Source organism: Protopterus annectens, chromosome 1.part0 (genome assembly GCF_019279795.1).
Source record: "Protopterus annectens isolate FY-2018-M chromosome 1.part0, PAN1.0, whole genome shotgun sequence".
Lineage (NCBI taxonomy): Eukaryota > Metazoa > Chordata > Ceratodontiformes > Protopteridae > Protopterus > Protopterus annectens.
The window spans coordinates 378339217-378357179 of NC_056725.1; the positions used below are offsets into that span (position 1 = coordinate 378339217).

General features: G+C 42.7%; 1 protein-coding gene across 2 annotated transcripts in view; it reads right to left on the reverse strand.

The window, feature by feature from the left end:
• Positions 1-15279: 15279 nt before the first annotated feature.
• EPCAM (epithelial cell adhesion molecule) overlaps positions 15280-17963 on the reverse strand; it is a 46764-nt gene continuing 44080 nt past the window's right edge. For both annotated transcript variants that reach the window (XM_044060204.1, XM_044060196.1), the window contains 2 exons: positions 16251-16289; positions 15280-15695 (listed from right to left, as the gene is read on the reverse strand). In XM_044060204.1, coding sequence (XP_043916139.1) covers positions 15651-15695; positions 16251-16289 — 84 coding nt within the window. In that variant the 3' untranslated portion in view covers positions 15280-15650. The remainder of the gene's footprint in view (positions 15696-16250; positions 16290-17963) is intronic.

The window sequence follows — 17963 nt, forward strand, 5'->3', positions numbered from 1 at the left end:
AGGGGATGCACACGTTGAAGCCAAACTGACTTCAGAAACCACTGAAACCTTCTGTGGAGTTCAGCCACATGGAGCATAGGAATGGTGGAAGCCACAAACCCCACAGCTCTCAAAAATTCCCTAATAGAGGCCAGAGAAAGATTTTGAAAAAAAGGAAATGAGTTAAGACCTTGGGAGAAGGCAGGGATTCCAGCATAGGCACAGTCTGGATCCTGCACCCCAGAAAAACATGGTCCTGAGAAGGAGTCAGAAAATACTTCATTGTGAACCCCAGGCTTTGCAGAAGGGAAATGGAAAAATGAAGATTTTGCAACAAGATCTCTGGAGAGGATGTCTGAAACAGGTTGTTGCCCACATAAGGAAAGGCTTGGAGCCCCTGAAGCCTGCAAAAAAAGCAATCACTGGAGTGAAGCATTTGGTGAATACCCTTGGGGCACTAGAAAGGGCAAAACAGAAAACTGAAAATGCCAGGAAGCAGAGAAAGGTAAAAACTTCCAGAAAATAGGATGAATAGGAATATGGAGATAAGCATCCTTCAGATCCAGACACACCATAAGCCTGAGGAAGCAAGAGGGAACAAATTCTGAAAGGATAACATTCGAAAAGGAGGGCATCTTCAAAAAAGTACTGAGATGAGAGAAGTTTAGAATTGTCTAAATACACTTTCCTGGGCACTCTAAACATCCTGGAGTAAAACCCCTTTTCACCTTTCAGGCACAGACACCTCTTGAATAGTACCTTGAGTCAAGAGATCTCAAACCACCCCTGGAAATGAGGACAGCTGTTAGAGGGGGCTGAGGAATTCCTATAAGGGGGGGGGGGGCTTCCAGATCATGAAATACCCCTGGCGGACAACAGACAGAACCCAGGAATCCTTGGTAATCTTTACACAGGAATAGAGACAGGCAAAGAAAGAGAGGAAAGTGGCTGGGAAGAATAGAAAAGTCAGACAGCAGCTGGTTTAAGAAAAGGAGACTTCAGAGGAAAAGAGGTCTGAGCCACCTTTGCAGGAGGAGCATTAGGAGGGAGAGATTGCCTACAAACAAAGGATGGCTTATTGAGGCTATTTCTCTGAAATGTAGGCGCAGGAGAAAAACATGTTTAAGTTCCTGTAAAGTCTTGCCCATTTCCTGGGGGGACTTAAAGCAGCTTTGCCAAACACTTATCTAGAGGGGCATCCATCAACTTTGCCTAAACATCAGGCAAAGGCTAAAGCCAAGAATAACCCCACTCACCACTGCTACAAAAGCAGCAGCCCTAGAGGAAGCATCTACTGCATCATAACTACACTTGATGGAATGACAAGCCACCTGGGAGGAAGCCCCTAACAGGGAACAAGCAGAAGTTCTACCCTCAGAATCTAGATCAGAATCATCCGACATGCCTGAAAAAGAAGAGCTACCAAGTACCTGGACATACGAGTCTGATATTAACAGCCTTAAAAGCCAAGGTAGCAAAGGTATAAACCTTCTTGCCTAGCCTTTCCATGGTTCTGCTATCTTATCAGAAGGCCGCAACGGACATGGCTTGTCAGAAGCTACACACACTATCGTGGGGTCAGCAGGACACTTTGTACAAAAACAGTCCTCAAGCACTCTATAGAACCTATCAGGTTTCTTGTGGAAAGGCTGAAGGATGTATAGCAGAAGGTCTGAGAGAATCCATCTGCAGTAGCTCACAATACCTTTTTTACATCTCAAACTTGAGCACATCCCATCACCCTAGAGATTGTGTCCCAAAAAGAAATCACTTCAAAGGGAGTATGACTGGTAGATTCCTCTTCCTCAGATCTGCAATCTAGAAAGGAGGTAATCTGGGAGGAGTAAGCATGGGATTCATTGGAATAAGCCTCCCCCTTCAGAGAAATCCTGTCTTGTGGGTCTCTCGGGGGGTGAACAAACTCCAAGGTTTTACAGCTATCAAAGCACTAAACATCCCCCGAGTGAAGGACTGCCATTCACTCTGGGGGTCCTTAGGAGCTAGAAAAATAGGCTTAGTTTTCCTATTTCTTTAATGGGATGTCCCAGTTTTAAAATTTAGAAGGCTCCTAGACAGCAGTAAGTATAGTAGGGATATCTTAGACTAAAATTTGAACACTTCTAGGCCCCTCGGAGATAATCAGCTGCAGTTTCCCTTGCACGTCTGAAACCGACGTCTGCAATACCTCTTCAGATTTGCCCAAGGTCAAATCCCCACTGGCCTTGAACATGGTTGCAGCAGAAGAACCCAGTGATGCAGCTGGGCAAACCTCTGGGTTATTGCACCTCTGGAGAGCTGTTCAGCAGAGGCAGTATAGCAGAAGAGGCAGTATAGCAGAAGATTCTGTCCTAGACTTCCTGGTTGACTTCAGGACAGGTTCTTTGAACTTTCCACAATATTGCTGCCTTGTTGCTTACATTACTTATTGGAAAAAGGGAGGAGAGAAAGGCCAGTTACTATTTGGTCTAAAATAGGAAGGCTGAAGTTGCTCCTTACAAATCCCTCCTTTCATTGTACTAAAACACCTCAGCTGGAGATGGGCTAAGCACTCTAAGGGAGAATTTAAAATGTAGACTTCAGGAAGATTTAGATAATGAAGCCAAGCAATTCTGACTGAAATTCAATGTCAGAAAATAACCCTTTTCCTTTACTTGCCTGAAGGATCAGAACACCTAAAAGGTCCTTGGCAAATGCTGGTAAGTTTTTATTTCTATGAAATAGGTAGATTTTCCAGTGATTGCCAAGCACAGTCACCCTGAAAATAGACTTGTTCATCACAATAGACCCAGCTTCCATCTGCCTTTCATGGCAGAGTGAAGACTTTTCACTTGCCCATGACAGACAAGTCTCTCCCATGCCCAAGGGCATTCTTACATAGAACATTACTATCCATTGATATCTGGTGGCCAAGAAAGGCTACACAGACTAGGGGTGAGAAATGAGTTGTTTGAGGTAGAGGCTGCTACAGCGAGTCATGCAGTGGCAGCTGAGGCTGAATAGGAGCTGGCCTGACAAGCTCCTTTACGTTTCTGCATGCAGGGGAAGAAATTACCACAGACCAGAGGTTGCTTTACAGGTAAGCTGAGGAATAAGTCTGAAACAGAGTAAGGATCCTGGACGAGTTGCTAAAGAACAATTGGTTCCAAGGCAAGTTGAACCAAACAACCCCCCCACAAGCACAGTATTCCTATGCCAAAGAAAAATGTATAGTCAAGTAAAGTTTTAGACAAAAGTAAAACTTCCCTGAGAGAAAAGTCACAAGCTCCACTAGAAATGCAACAGCAGTCTGAACAGCTTAACTAAACTGAATCACTTGCAGAAAAGTACAGTTGTGCAAGCAAACTTTTTAGAACAGTATTGGTTTGAATGATCTGTGCTGCAGGAGCCTTGGCTATATTATCGCCTGTCAAGGATACAACAGCCAAAGTTTCAGGGCACCTTCCATGCAGCAACTCTAGCTGAGCTGACCAAGACAAGTTTGAATGCCAAGCCCTTCAGAGCTTTCCTGCCACCAGGAAGAGGGATGCAGAGCCCTGGAAAGGACAATGGCAGGAAAAATTCACACTCCCTGGCATAACAAGCCAGCAGTGATCATTCCAACATCTACGGTTATAGTAAGTTTGCTTACAAAACTGTACTATGTTCATACTAACCATTGTAGCAGTAGCCTTAAGTGTGTAGACTACCCCGACTAAACTACATATGGGAGGTGGCAGTAGTCCAGGAGCCCCTGCAGAATGGGCTTAGCAAAGCCTGACCTGAATTGAGCTTAGTGCTTTGTAAAGCATGTAGAGAAGACCAAGTAACCACTTCTAGAATCAACCCCCTTCCTGAATCCCACAGATTAAGCCAAGGCCCTGGTAGAATGGTCCTTAACTTTGCCTGAAATAGTCTGTTTGACAGGGGTTGTCCTTTATCTTCACAAGAAATTAACTGACCTGTCATGATAGTACCTCAGTTGTTTGTGGACATCCAACCATGGAGTATCTTCCATTTTTAGGTTCAGGAAGAAAGCCAGGAGATGGATAGTTTGAATTAAATGGATACCATTTTACAAAAGGATTTCTTAAGAAAAAAAGTCCCTGTGGAAATCACAAGCTTGCAACTTTGATTGTTCTAAGCTGTGCAAGAAATGAATCAGTAAAACTGTCTTCCAAGTCAAGAACCTTAAGTCAGCCAGATTAGCGGGTTCAAATGGTGCAACAAAATTGAGATTCCATGGAGGGGCCACTGGTTTACTTGCAGGGGGGGGGGGGCGCGCTTGTCAAAGACTTGCATTGAAAGAGTATCCATGGGCAAGCATACTGAAATTGCAGACAAATGAACCTTCATGGAAAAATAAGAGGCCATAGGCTAGTAACTCAAATACTGTAAAACCAAGAATGCACCTTGAATGGGTGCTGTATGTTGGCACTACCACAAACCTTGTAGCAGAAACGGATGCAATGGGCTAGCCATTTGGAAATGGTTTGCTTTTTAGTAGCCTTCCCCTCTGCCCCTGCAGCAAAGCTAACTAGCAGTTGTTCACATTTTCTGATAGATTATATTTGGACAGGACTAAGCCTAGGTAGTATGTACACATCCAGAGTGTGCAGTATTAGTTCCCCTTTGTTTTGTGGATTAGGGAAAAAAGTAGGCAAATGGACTGATTTAGGGCCACAGAAGACACCACCTTGGGCATAAAGGAAGGATTAGTCCCTAGGGAAACCTTGTCTGCATGAAAGATACTGGAAGGGTTCCATTGCCATGAGGGCCTGTAATTCAGACACTCTTCTAGATGAAGTAATGGCTAGAAGGAAGGCAGTTTTCCAAGAAAGGAATTTTAACTCTGCTGTAGCAGCTGGTTCAAAAGGGGGGGGGGGTGAACTTTTCCAATACAAAGTTAAGGTCCCAGGCTGGAGTGGGAGCTCTCCTGGGGGGTCTTAAATTTTTGGCCCCTCTAAGGAATTGCTTTAGCAAGAGGTGAGAGAAGAGGGATGGCTCAGTATTATGAGCTGAAATGGCACAGGCATGAATTTTAATAGACAAGGACAGGCCCTTGTGAAGCATTTCTGTCAAGTACTGTAGAATGAGGGAAGTATCTTTTCCACTCATAAGCATAGGAATTTTTATTACTAGGCCTCCTTGCCTCCAGAAGGACATCCAGTACCGGCTTACTGGGGGATGCCAAGGGAGAGCTCAAGGAATGAGCCAGGCTGCAAGATTCAGGGTTTGAAACAGAGGGTACAGAATCTGGCCCACCTGCTGGGACGGCAGGGAAGGGGTCCAAGGCAGGTTCCATGGTTGTAGTAGTGTCATACTGCACAAGAGGTGGTACACACCAGTGCTGATGTGGCCAGTCTGGTGCAATCGGTATGGTCCTTGGCTTGTCCCATTTGATCTTTAGTAGGACCTTCGAGAGGAGAGGCAGAAGTGGAAAAGCATAAACTGAGAGGCTTTCCCAGGTGAAGGACAGGGCATCCACTTTCTAAGCATGGCAGTAGGGAGATAGTGTGCAGAATTTGTGCAATTAGTAGTTTTTGAGGGGAGGCAAACAGGTTGAATATTTTGCGTTCTAGTTTCCATTCGTATGGATCCATGAGATTTCTGCTTAGGTTGCCTGCCAGTGAATTTATAGTTTGCCTGGCAGGAATTGAGGTTGCAGGTATACTTGGTAGCTCAAGGCTGCATTCCACACAGCCATGGCTAGTCTGCAGAGAGGGTACGAGTGGGTTCCCCCCTGCTTGTTTATGTACCACATAACTGTGGTGTTGTCTGTCTTTACCAGTAGTTGTCCTGGAAGAATACTGTCTTTGAAGGCTGTCATTCTGTACAGCTAGCATTTCTTTTTGATAGATATGCAGGTGCATCTGCCCTGAATGCACTGCCCTGCCATGTGAGCCCCCCATGCATAGTTTGATGTGTCCGTTAGGGTTTGAGTGGCAGGGGGTAGAATGAAAGTGAGTCCCTTGTGGTAGCAGGCCTCTGCCCACCAAAGGAACTCTGTCTTTATACAAGGAAAGATGGAGTTTCCAGGTCCCGAGACTGTTGATACCATTGGAGTTTCCTCACATGCATCCGGGAAGTTGTGTTCAAGCTTGCTCCCAGAAATACAATCTGTTGGCAGGGTACTAGTTGAGATTTGTTTTCGTTGATTGTGTACCCCACGGGGGTTAGAAGTTTCCTTATGAATGCCAGGTGCTGTAAAAGCAAGTCCTGGCTTTCTCCCTGAATAAGACAATCGTCCAAGTATGGGTAAATTTGAAAATTTCTTTGCCTGAGAAATGCAATGGCTGGAGCTAGACACTGAATACCCTGGGCACAGTAGATAAGCCAAAGGGAAGTGCAGAGAAGAGTACATGGAGCCTGCCCTGAAGCGTAGATATTTCCTGCAAGATTCCCTTACTGGATGTGGCGGTAAGCTTCCTTTGAGTCAAGGGTTGCCAGCCAGGCATCCTTGGCCAGCATGGAAAGAAGCTGTTACAGAGTTTGAATTTTGGAACTACCAGTAAAGTGTTGAGAATAGAGAGGTCCAGGATGGGATGCCAGGAGTGGTCTTTTCTGGGGTACCAGAAAGTCTTGAATAGCCCCGATATTGAGAAGAGAACCTGCTGTTGGGCCTCGGCCCATTGGTTTGGGGGTAGGTCTGGCCAACCATTTGGGATTGGTAGTGAGTGGAAGTGGAATCTGTATCCTTGGGAAACTGTTCAAAACCCATTTGTCCTAGGTAATGGAGTTCCCAGTTTTTAGCATGAAGGGCGAGCTTTCCTCCTAAGGGAGCAGGTAGTTGAGCAGGGCTTGGAGGGGTTAAGGTAAAGTCATTGTGACATATTTGTCGGGGTCTGGCTTGCTACTCCCTGGTTTGGAAGTGGGATCCCCCCCCACTGTTTAGGTCTGTGCATAGCCTGAGACCGTAAGCCTAGGTGGGTCTTGCTGTTCCTCGGCTTGGACTGAAGACCTAGAAGGGACCAGTTCTTTCAAGGCCAATGCCTACTGAATCTGGGAGGCTGCACTTGTAAGAAATCAAACTGTTTGCATAGATTTAGCTTTTTCCCTTTTGAGGACTTCTGTTTTGTTGCCAAAAAGGCAGTCTTGGTTTAAGGGAGCATCCAGTAATTTAGCTTTTACATGATCTGGCACCTTTTGTTCCTTAAGCTAAGCATGCCTTCTACTTACAGACCCAGTGACAGCAGCCCTGCAAGATGCTTCTAAAGCGTCAAAACCACATTGCAAAGTAGGTTTACAAACTTGTTCTGCAGAATGCATTAAATCCTGTAATTGTGTGTTCAGTACACTCCGGAATAAACAATTTTCCATTTAAGTAGCCCCATAACATGCTGCCGATACAACATATGAACCTGGCAATTTAAAGCCCTAACGGACAAAGTAGAAGTGTATACCTTCTTACCCAATCTAAGGCTCTACAATCTCTATCAGAAGGGGTAGGATTTTTGGCAGTAGTAGCCTTAATGCCCTTCGGTCCTTGGGAAACTGTCTCTGGATCCACAGGATTCCAGAAGAGGAACTGGAGTCAGGTATTACTGGTCAGGCTTTCTGGGAGCTAGAGGTAAAGTGTCTGGGGTAAGGCTAGATTCCAATAAAGCATCATCTACAATGTCCAGAACAGGAGGGATAGCTAAAGGCCTGTGTTGAGGTAGTAATTACCCAAGTCTCTTTTTGGACTCTAGTAATCCTGGCTTTCCCAGCAGAAATGCTCCCCAAGTGTGCAAGGTTTCACTGAAAGAAAAATCCCCTGGAGGGGAAGCAGAGGGAATAGAATCCTCTGCATCAGAATCCTCACAAGTAGATAAGGGCAAATCCTGGTGATCAGAAGGAGCAGAAATATCAGATTCCTTATCAGAAGGAATCAGAAAGAAAATCAGTTCTAGGTCTCTTAAAGGGAGAAGGCTGGCTTCCCCTAATTAAGGCAATAAGGTCTTCAGCCATTCTATGCATTTGTTTTTTTAGGCATATGGGCCAGAGTCTGCAGTTTGGTCAGTTTTCTAGGTGTGGTGCGAGTTTCTGGCCTGGATGAAAATTATTGCATTGGTCTACTATGAGTGCCTGTAGTAGGCCCGAATACAGACTCGGGAGCTAGTGCCTGCACAGTGGCTCCAGACCCATCCAAGGTAGAGACATCTGCAGGTTCCACAGTCAAAGAAGCATCTCGTGGCATACTCTACTCCGAATGGGTCTCAGTAGAGGCCTACGAATCGAAATAATGGGCATCAGGGGCTGCGAAAGCACCTCAGAGTACTGGCAGACTAGCTTAACTGAAGCATAGTCGGCAGTTTTGGACCTATGTGGTCTTTATCCTTACATTTTTTTCAGAATATCGGTAGTCGGATGGCTTGACAAAGCTATTTCGGAGTACACAGAATGAGTACGAAAGTAATTGGCTGCAAAAATAGCCAGAGAACGAAAATATCTGAAGTATTTGCTTTCCACAGGCAAGACAATTGTTAACTTTTACACACATCTGTTAGAGCAAGAAAAAGGATTCCCAACACGGTACTTAGCTTTTTTGAAGACTTCAGGTCTGAAACTGTAAAACGAAAGATTTCAGGAGTCTGCCGACCAGCAGTTGCGAACTGCTTCAGGCACCGCACGGCAAGAAAGACAGATTTAAAGGAGTCTGCTGCATGTTTTATACCTCAGATGACCTGACGTCAAGGAAGCAACATCCGATGCAGAAATCCAAAGACACTGGTATTCAGGCCGGCTGAGGTCTACCTGCAGGCAGATACCCAAATGCGATTACTGCAACAGTGAAACATGAACATCTGTTGATACCCTGTAGCCTGCAATGAGCTACAACTAGAGTTCAAACATTGCTCTCAGTGCAGTGGAGAGTCAAAGAGGGTAAGGTAGAGAACCAAGAGTTGCTCCTCTGATCACATTAAGCAACAAGCCTGGATGAAACAGAAATCAATAAAACAAAGTCTAGTGTTACCAGGAAACTTGAAAGAGGAGGCGGCAACAGACTTAAGTCAGTTCACAATTTTAGCACCATTAAACAGGATTTAGGAAATACCCAGAACTGGTCTCAAAGCATTTTCTTTGGCAACAAGAACATACCCGAATAAAAAAACTTTGCCTACTTGGGGATGAGGAACTGGTTCCATCACTCCTTGGGACAGCATGTGATGGAAAAACAGAAAAGAAAGTTGAGAAATTACCTCCTGGAAAGGAGGAATTTCCTCCTACAGCCATCTGTAGTAGAGTGATCTTAAGAACCCATTATCTGAAAATCTGTTACATAAAAAGTTAGGAGTTTTATACTTACCATAATTTAAGCACAGTCCACTTTATTCCTCCTCAGAGTTACGGATTTGACTGATGCATTTCCAAGACTTGGATTCAAGTCTCAAGCCCCTCCCTCTTCCCATAATGCTCTATACCCTCCAACACCTCAAACAGTTTGCTACCCTATTGCCTAAAGAGTTCGGCAGACTAGATAATTTTGGAACCCTCAGGTTCCAGGATTGAGCCTCAACCTTTCTGTCCTGAGACCTTTACAGAAATGAAGAGGTGGGGGATGGCTGGGGGGGTGGGTGAGGAAAAGTACATAATTCACCAAATCTAATGTCCCTTTCATTCTTCCTCACTGATGGGTCAGAATCCACAGCTATGCAACTCTTGGGCAGCCTTCAAGGAAGGCTATGCTGGAACAGTGTTAGCCCAAAGGAAGCCCCGCTTCTGGAGACAGTGTCCAAATTGTGATGAAAGTCTTTATTCCTGAGCATCAATTGTGCTGCTGCTGCTTGGTCAAACAGAGGTTGCCACACATCTGGTAGAGGTCTCTAGGACGAAGCAATTCCAAACCTTAAACCAATGAAACAGTAATCCATTTAGCCAAAGTAATTTTGGAAACTGCTTGACCTACATGGTTAGGTGAAAAGATATAGAAAAGATTTCTACGAATGTCGAGAGGATACAGCATGTATTCAATATTAGTACAGCTGGGAAAGAACACTGGCAACTGAATCAATTAGTTTCCATGGCCACTTAAGCATACAGAAGGGTTCATCCTTAGCTATAATCTTTTACAGAAAGCAATGCAAGATTTGTACAGGTGCTTTGTTGAAAATTTGTAAAGTTAAAACAAATTTGGATATTTATAAAGTTGTGTTAATGTACCAAGTGTGTCCTGTTAGACAGAAAAATGCACCTGTATGTGCCTGTATGGCAACTGTTGAAATTATTGTAATAGAGGTTACTGGAAGTAGAGGTTAATCTGTCCAGATAACTTTAAAAAATAGTTTTGAAACTAAATTACCTGGTAGGCCATAAAGATTATCTTATAGTTCTCCAATTTCAGACACACGAATTGTCAGAAAACAAGGACTAGGAATTGTATTGCCTGTAGCAGTGAATTACTACTCTGGAAGGGTGGGCATGTTGAAATGGTTTTGTGGCTTCCTGATGCAACACATCTTAGCAAAGCTGTCTGTGGGGACAGGTCTGAAATCCTGATTCAGTCTACTAATGCATATAGTATGGGAACCAGACGTCAGATGACCAAGGTGAGAGGTCATTCTGTACTCCAGGACTGGAATGGTGATGAGGACACTGTAGTTGGTTTTTGGAACCTAATAAAAAAGATGATCCATCACCTACTTCACTTACTAAACCAAGGCAAGATGACCAGGGAAAACTAATTTAGATCGCTCAGGAAAAGAGAGATTAGTCAAGTACAGGTTCTGTACGAGTGTCTGGTGGTAGTGTAACTACCTTATAGCCTGGGCAGAATGGGGCATAGCTAGTAAATCTTGCTTTCCCCTTGTGCGCGTGCTCAAAAATCTCAAAGTGTCAGCTGCTTGCAGCAGGGACACAAAGCACTGGAGGACTTTGCTTGGACACACAGCTGAGGAGTTTTATTGGAGAGGCCGAGAGAGACAGAGACCGAGAGAGCTGCATCTGGAAATACTGTTTGCATCTATTTTTGTTCCAAGTGAACACCCCTCACTGGTGTCAGTGGTTGACTGTCTCCTTGACAGTAACCAGAGAGGGGAGGTCACAGCACCCAAGTTGATATTTAAACCCCTTATAACTTGGCAGTCGAACCTAAAAGTTGAAGTGGAGAACCGATCTGCGACAATAACAGGGCTGGCTACAGAATTCAAGCTAAAAATCAGTAAATACATAGGAAGCTTTCAAAATATAATATTTGTCATGAACAAATGATTTAACATTTAATGCAAATTCTTGAAAGCAAACTTATTGTAAAGACATTTTGAAATTGGGGAGTTTAACACCTTCCAGATTTGGCTCCACTAACTTAATAAAAATGGTTCCTCACACACAAGTTATTAATGTTCTATCAGCAGCTTTAGTAGATGCTAAAGGGAAATTATTTTTTTTTCCTGGGCAGGGGAAATCACTATTACCTGGGTATATCATTGGGGGGAAATCACTATTACCTGGGTATATCATTGCAAGAAACTTATCTCCACTGACTGATTACCATGACAGAAGGGCTTCAATAGGAAACTTAAATTTGACAATACTGGAACATGTTAACGAGCAGTTTTAATGAATTCTTTAGCTTTACACCAAGCTGCAGAACAGCCAACACTCCAACTGCAAATTAAATGCTCATTTTAAATGCTCATTTTAGAGCATGCAGCTCAAAGGGAAAAGGCCAGCACAGTGTATTCCAACTGCTGCCCTTTGTGGTACAAGAAATAGCAGCAGCTCAGATTTTATCAAGCACCTGTGGCACTGCATCAATGCAGATCAGGTCAGCTGGGATTGAGAAGAATTTGTCCAAATTACTTCCAAAAATACACCTTGTTAAATCAGATGGTACATAATTGCATTAGCAAAGCATTCCACACAAATCAGGAACATTTCTACTGAAGCAAGTGTGGCAGCTGACAACCAAGGACACCATACAGCAATTTTAAACGCCATATAAAAACCCCATGGAACCCTCAGGTTAGGGAAGCTGCAGATGAAGGGAAAGTTTAGTCAAGAAAAATGCCCTTGTATGCAGATTCTAATCACTAGTCCTGGTGCCCAATAAACCACTGGATGGATATAGGAGCCTACAGCTACCTAGTCTGAAAATCCAGGTTAGAAGGGGGTTAAATAGTTTGGGTAAGGCAGACAAACCGTATAATTTTCAGGATTTACCCCTCTAGTTTTTATGAGCTCCAACGCTTTGAAGCCATTTAGTAACACAGGAAACCATGCCGCATGACAAACATTACTGCATGTGGCCCCATTAAAAAAGGAGCCTTGTTGCACATTTTAGGAGCAATATAACTTGTGATGTTTACTTTTGCAATATTCACTGAAGTTTGGATTTTGCATGGATAACCTGATGAATTTGTCAATGCTACAGCAAGATTATGGAACTTATGGAAGTGGGAAAACTTTTTTCAGTATTTGATGCTCATTAGGTATCCTGACTTTTTAGCTAGATGCGTCCCAACAGCCTCTGTAAGCAGAGAGGCTTATAGAGAAAGGCAGTACAACTCTAGTGATGTTCTACTCTTGCATCTAGGCAAGGATACTCTAATCCAAGTTCCCTTCAACTGATCTGCACTACTAATCCATCAGAAGCAGATTGCTTCATGGGCAAATGAATATATATATATATATATATATATATATATATATATATATATATATATATATATATATATATATAAAAAAAACACACATACATATACATGCACACACATATATATACACACACATATATATATATATATATATATATATATATATACACACACACACACACACACACACATTATATATATATATATATATATATATATATATACACATACACATATATGTATGTATACACACACACACACACAAATATAAATATACACCCCAAGATTATATATTCAGTGTTCTGAAGGCGGTATGGTCCTCCTTGAAACGGATTACATGCACAATTCTGAAATTGTGGGACTGCACACACCTGCTGACCTCAAAACCAAATAGTGAAAGCTTTGGAACAAGAGAATAAATCTAAGATGACTTCCCTGCTTAGTCTAGAAGCATCTCGGCATAAAAGCATGAATGGAAATCAAAACCAGAAGTAGGTCAGGCAGCAACTAATGTGCCAAAAGCCAAAAAGAATACAAGTCAAAAGATCATATGAGAAGGCAAGAAATGTGGAAAATGCATATAGTTGCAAGTATAGAAGCTTTTTGAAGAAACTCATGTTGATATGGGCAAATACAGGAATGGTTAAGGAGAGGAGAATTCAAACCAAGAAAGGTCAATACTAGCAGCACAAGAGAGTGGGCTACATACACTAGGTTTCTCATGGACTTTGTAAGCCATACAAATGTAGTTTTTATTAAAAAAAAGAACAGGAAATAGTTGCACACCTAGTTGCTGGTTGTGACATACTAATGACAGAAGGACTGTATACTGAAAGGCATAACAATGTGGCAAGACTGTTGCCCTGGGGATTATGCAAACATTATGGTAATGAAGTGGCTAAAAAACACTGGAAACATGAGCCATGAAGCATGAGATCATGCATTACCAACCGTTCAAAAGATAGATACGAGAAAACTGGATATAGTGGGTCCAAGGGGAAAAAAAAAAAAAAAAAAAGGGAGAAGAGTAGCAGTGATCACTGAAAATCACCATACCCAGTGACTAGTCGTGTGTACAGAGAGAGTCATAAAATATCACGATTTACAGGCAGAAAGGAGAGCAATGTGGAAGAGATACCCATACAGTTCCAATAGTAGTAGGAGCAACAGGTCTTCTAAAAAAGAATCTACAATTGTATTTAGATAAGTTACCAATACAATTAACTCTGTACATAAAATCAGACTTGGGAATGGGGTCCATTCCAGTCATGTTAGAAACTAAGTGGTCATACTGACTACCCAATCAGACTGGGATTTAAGGTCCCTTTTCAAAATTGGGATAGTGTTGGTGGTTCTGTTTAAAACAAACAGAACTGAATACCTCTGCCAATGAAGTATTTAATGCAATCTCAAAAATTCTTAACACTGTCCAGGTTTCTCTTTTGGAAAAGTCACTTCTGCTAGTTTTGCTGACCTTAGGACAGTCTTGCAATAGGGCATTGTGGGTTACTCACCTACAGATCTGTCAAGTCAAGCACATGCAGGCTTCAGACATCCCTCTGAAAAATAAGATTAGAATGAAGGACTGAAGGCAGGAATCTTCACGATCTACTGCAAGGAACAGTATAAATAAGTTCTAACCACTGAACATAATAGCAAGAAGACTCTTGAAGGTAGTTTTCCCTCCGCCACACCTACTACCTTCATACAAAAAGTTTGCACTTTAAAGACAGGTCAAGGAAACGGACATCAGCCCTTCCATCCATCCTGGGGTGTGGGGAAGGGGTAGTCTATCCCATGAACTGCTGGCACCTACTGAAGAGCTTCTCAGGAATGGGATAAGGGTTTGCACTCTGCATTACAGTGTTTGTATGTAGCCTTCAAGGAGCATGAGTGAATGCACACACCCTGTGCAGGCCACTTCAGCCATTGAGGGAGGTATGAAGGTTATAAAACACCAGACTGCTGCGCTCAGACTACTGCCACAAGGAAAACAGGATAACTGCAGATGGGTCAATTGCAGCCAGACAATGGAGAAATGACAAGTACACCCAGCACAAGACTACACATGATGTCAATGCCTGGTCTATGCAAGCCAGCAGTCTCCCTTTTCCGCACCAAGGACCAGCTCATTTTAAGAAGTTTCCAAGAACTGGCCATTGCACGCACACAAAATAAAGCGCATAATGCAGAATCAATGGGAACCCTGAGCTTGCTTCCTTGCAATGATACATTCCCATCTAGGGGTGATGGGAGACAATGGACACCCAGTGTGTGCTCGTGTTCAGTCTACCCCGTAACTGTATTGGTTGCAGTCATCGCAAAAAATCCCACTTTACAAAGATGTTGGAAATGGGAGGGTTGTTGGAAATAGGAGGGTTGGTTTTCAGTGCTTAATCTAGCAACTTTCTACATTTTAACAGCAATATTTAAAACCTATCCTTATTTGTGGTTCTGTCCCAAGTTTTTGTGAGGTATGCAAACCTCTTGTTGCTGCCAGGGATCATGCTCATTCTTTTCTCACACAGTCTGCTTTCATGTACACATGCAAACCACCACATACACTTTTTTTCACCATCTAAATGTTTGTGCGGCCTGGTACCAAATGATCTGTGGCCTGGTGGTTGGGGACTGCTGATGTAAGCTTCACTGAGGCACAGTTACCAACTTTACATGTTTATTTTGAATCCCTTCCTCTTCAGCAGAACTGAAGGGAAGCAGAGTACTAGTAAAAACAGCCCAATACAAATTTCAATTTTTCTAACTCACTAACCACTTTAATGAAAACATGTTAAAATATCCAAGTTATTCAAACAATAAAAAAACATCGATGGGGCAGTTACACCACATTTACACCAGCATATAGTCTTAAGTCTCCCCATATCACAGTAATAAAAGGAAGTGCAACATTACATAATGGCAAGTTATGAAAGCTGTAAAATCCTCAGTTGTTGGCCTCATGCAACAATCGTTTTATAGTGATGGTACTCAGCAAAACCACTAGACAGGTCTGTATTTTTCCTGTGGTACAACATTGAAAACTCCCAGGAGAAAAGCACATGTAACAAAACTGTACATAGTCCACATTTACAAGTCTTGGAATGGTGTGAAGGACAATGGTTAGGCAGTCAGTTGCTGTTTCTGCATCTCATCCATTTCCTTCCCCTGAAAAACAAACATGTTTAGTTTTATTTACAGTGATGTAGGCAAGTTTTATTCAAAAGCATATAGCACATTATAAAACCATGCATCCAAATGCATCCTGCTCAGTTACACAGGAGATTTTGGCACCGACAACTGCACTTAAGTAAACACTCAGCAGTGTTTGTAATTCTACACGCTATACTGTTCTTTTAGGAGGTCCCTGCAAGAACTTGAGCTGGAGAAAGTGGATTATAGGAGGACTTCCAGGTCTTCTCATTGTTAAAGGCAACAATACTTACACCACTACAAAAGCTACAGTAGATGTTCCAGTTTTCAAAATTGAAATTGTAAAACTGTGTGTGTGTGTGTGTGTGTGTGTGTGTGTGTGTGTGTGTGATGTAACCTATCCAGTGTGAAACCATTTAGTGCATTTACACTGTATCCAAGTCAGTTGTGCTATACAATTTCTAACTTTGTTAGCTGATGTGTAACTAACAGCACGTTGAACTTTACAGGCTTGTATGCCTTTATAACTTCAGTTTGGACAGTAAAAAATGTTAACTGGTATCAACTCACCTCTCCTCTCTTTTTCTGAGATTTCTTCCTAGTAACAATCTATGGGAATTAGAGAGAGAAGTCAGACAGTTAATCAAACTTTGCTATGAAGCAACAGCCATGCAGATAAAGCAGCGAGTTGGTAATCATCTTGTTCGCCTACAAGTGCAGAGCAAGCAATGTAGTGTATTTTCTACTGCTACTTCTATTTGCACTACCCCTTTAAAGTTAATTATGGTGTAGTCATCAATAGCAACCAAATATTTTCTAATAATCTGATCAAGTGACTATCTTAGGTGTGTAATGGAGAGGCTCACAACACAGTGACTTTGGATGAAATGCAGTACCTTTAGAATCAGAAGAAACCTTACACATTTGCTGAAGAATGGCTTGGCTCAAGTAGTTAAGCTACAATCTTGTCACAAGTGATGGTGGGGGACATGGACACTCAGTGGCTAAAGTATTTTACACTCTTAGTGATTCTTAGAGGTGAAGCAGAAACTAAGGTGCTTGGTGACAGACATTCTGGATCAAAGTGGCAGCAATTGGGCTCCTTCACAGGGATACTAGGCTCACTTTTCAGAGTGCAGCCACCATAAGTTAGCAAGTTGAGGCAGCTGGAACAATTACCTTCACCAGGACAAGAAAATTAATTTTCTTCTCTACAAATCTGGATGTTAACCGATCAATTTACTCCTATTCACTTTATGGGTTAACAGGAGTTGAAACTCTAGACCTGAGCGAGCTGTGTTGCTTTTCTTGATGGATCAATCTTTCCAGACTGAGCAAAACATACATCTTGGGTAAAAACATGGAGACTCAAGTTTCCAGACCTGGATTTTTATACCAGGTATCTACTTGTACAAGTGGCAACTCAGCCCTACAAGGATGATTAGGACCATAATGTAGAAGACATGGACCAACCTCATTACCATAATAAACGGAACATGCTGGAGGGACAGCTCAACTCCCATACTCTGGAACAAACTTCCCATTCACGTCAAGCAGAGCACTTCACTTGCCCTCTTACGAGAAATCTTGACAAGTGGGTGGGCAATAGAAGTTCACCCCAGGGATCAGTTCAGTGGGCTTGTTTGACAGGGGCACTGGGAACTAATTTTGGGCGGCATGCCAGGGAATCTTGTGCTAGGCTTATATAGGCTCCAGGGCAGTTAGCCTAATACACACAGGTCATAATGCAAGTAGGATCACTTAAATGAAACTGGTTAAACTTAAGAAATTCTAAAGAAATTCAAAACACTGAGGGTCAAAATCAAGTACTACAGCTTTCCCATATACCTCATACGGTTCCAATTAGATACTGGATTTTTAAGAACCTAGTTAAATCTTCCTATACTTGGCTCGCACATACATGCGTAGCCTCCACAGGGCTCCCTAGTCCCAGCATTGTAACAGGGTAAGTCACAAAAAATCTCAAGCCATTTCGCAGGGGATAAGCCTATATCCCCCCACCTGCATATACCAACAGATTGCAGTACCTCCGAGAAGAGAATAAGGAGACCACAACCCGATTTGGGCATATGCCAAGTGTACACTTCACACTGTCCTCTGACTTACTTCTCTGAATTTAAAGCAGTCACCCCTTATCCTCCTCTGACTTACTTCTCTGAATTTAAAGCAGTCACCCCTTATCCTAAGCTATTCATTTTCTGCATCATGCAGTTCACCCTACTGGCCTTTTGCAAGTACTTTTTCAGGTGTTGCTTATGGTTT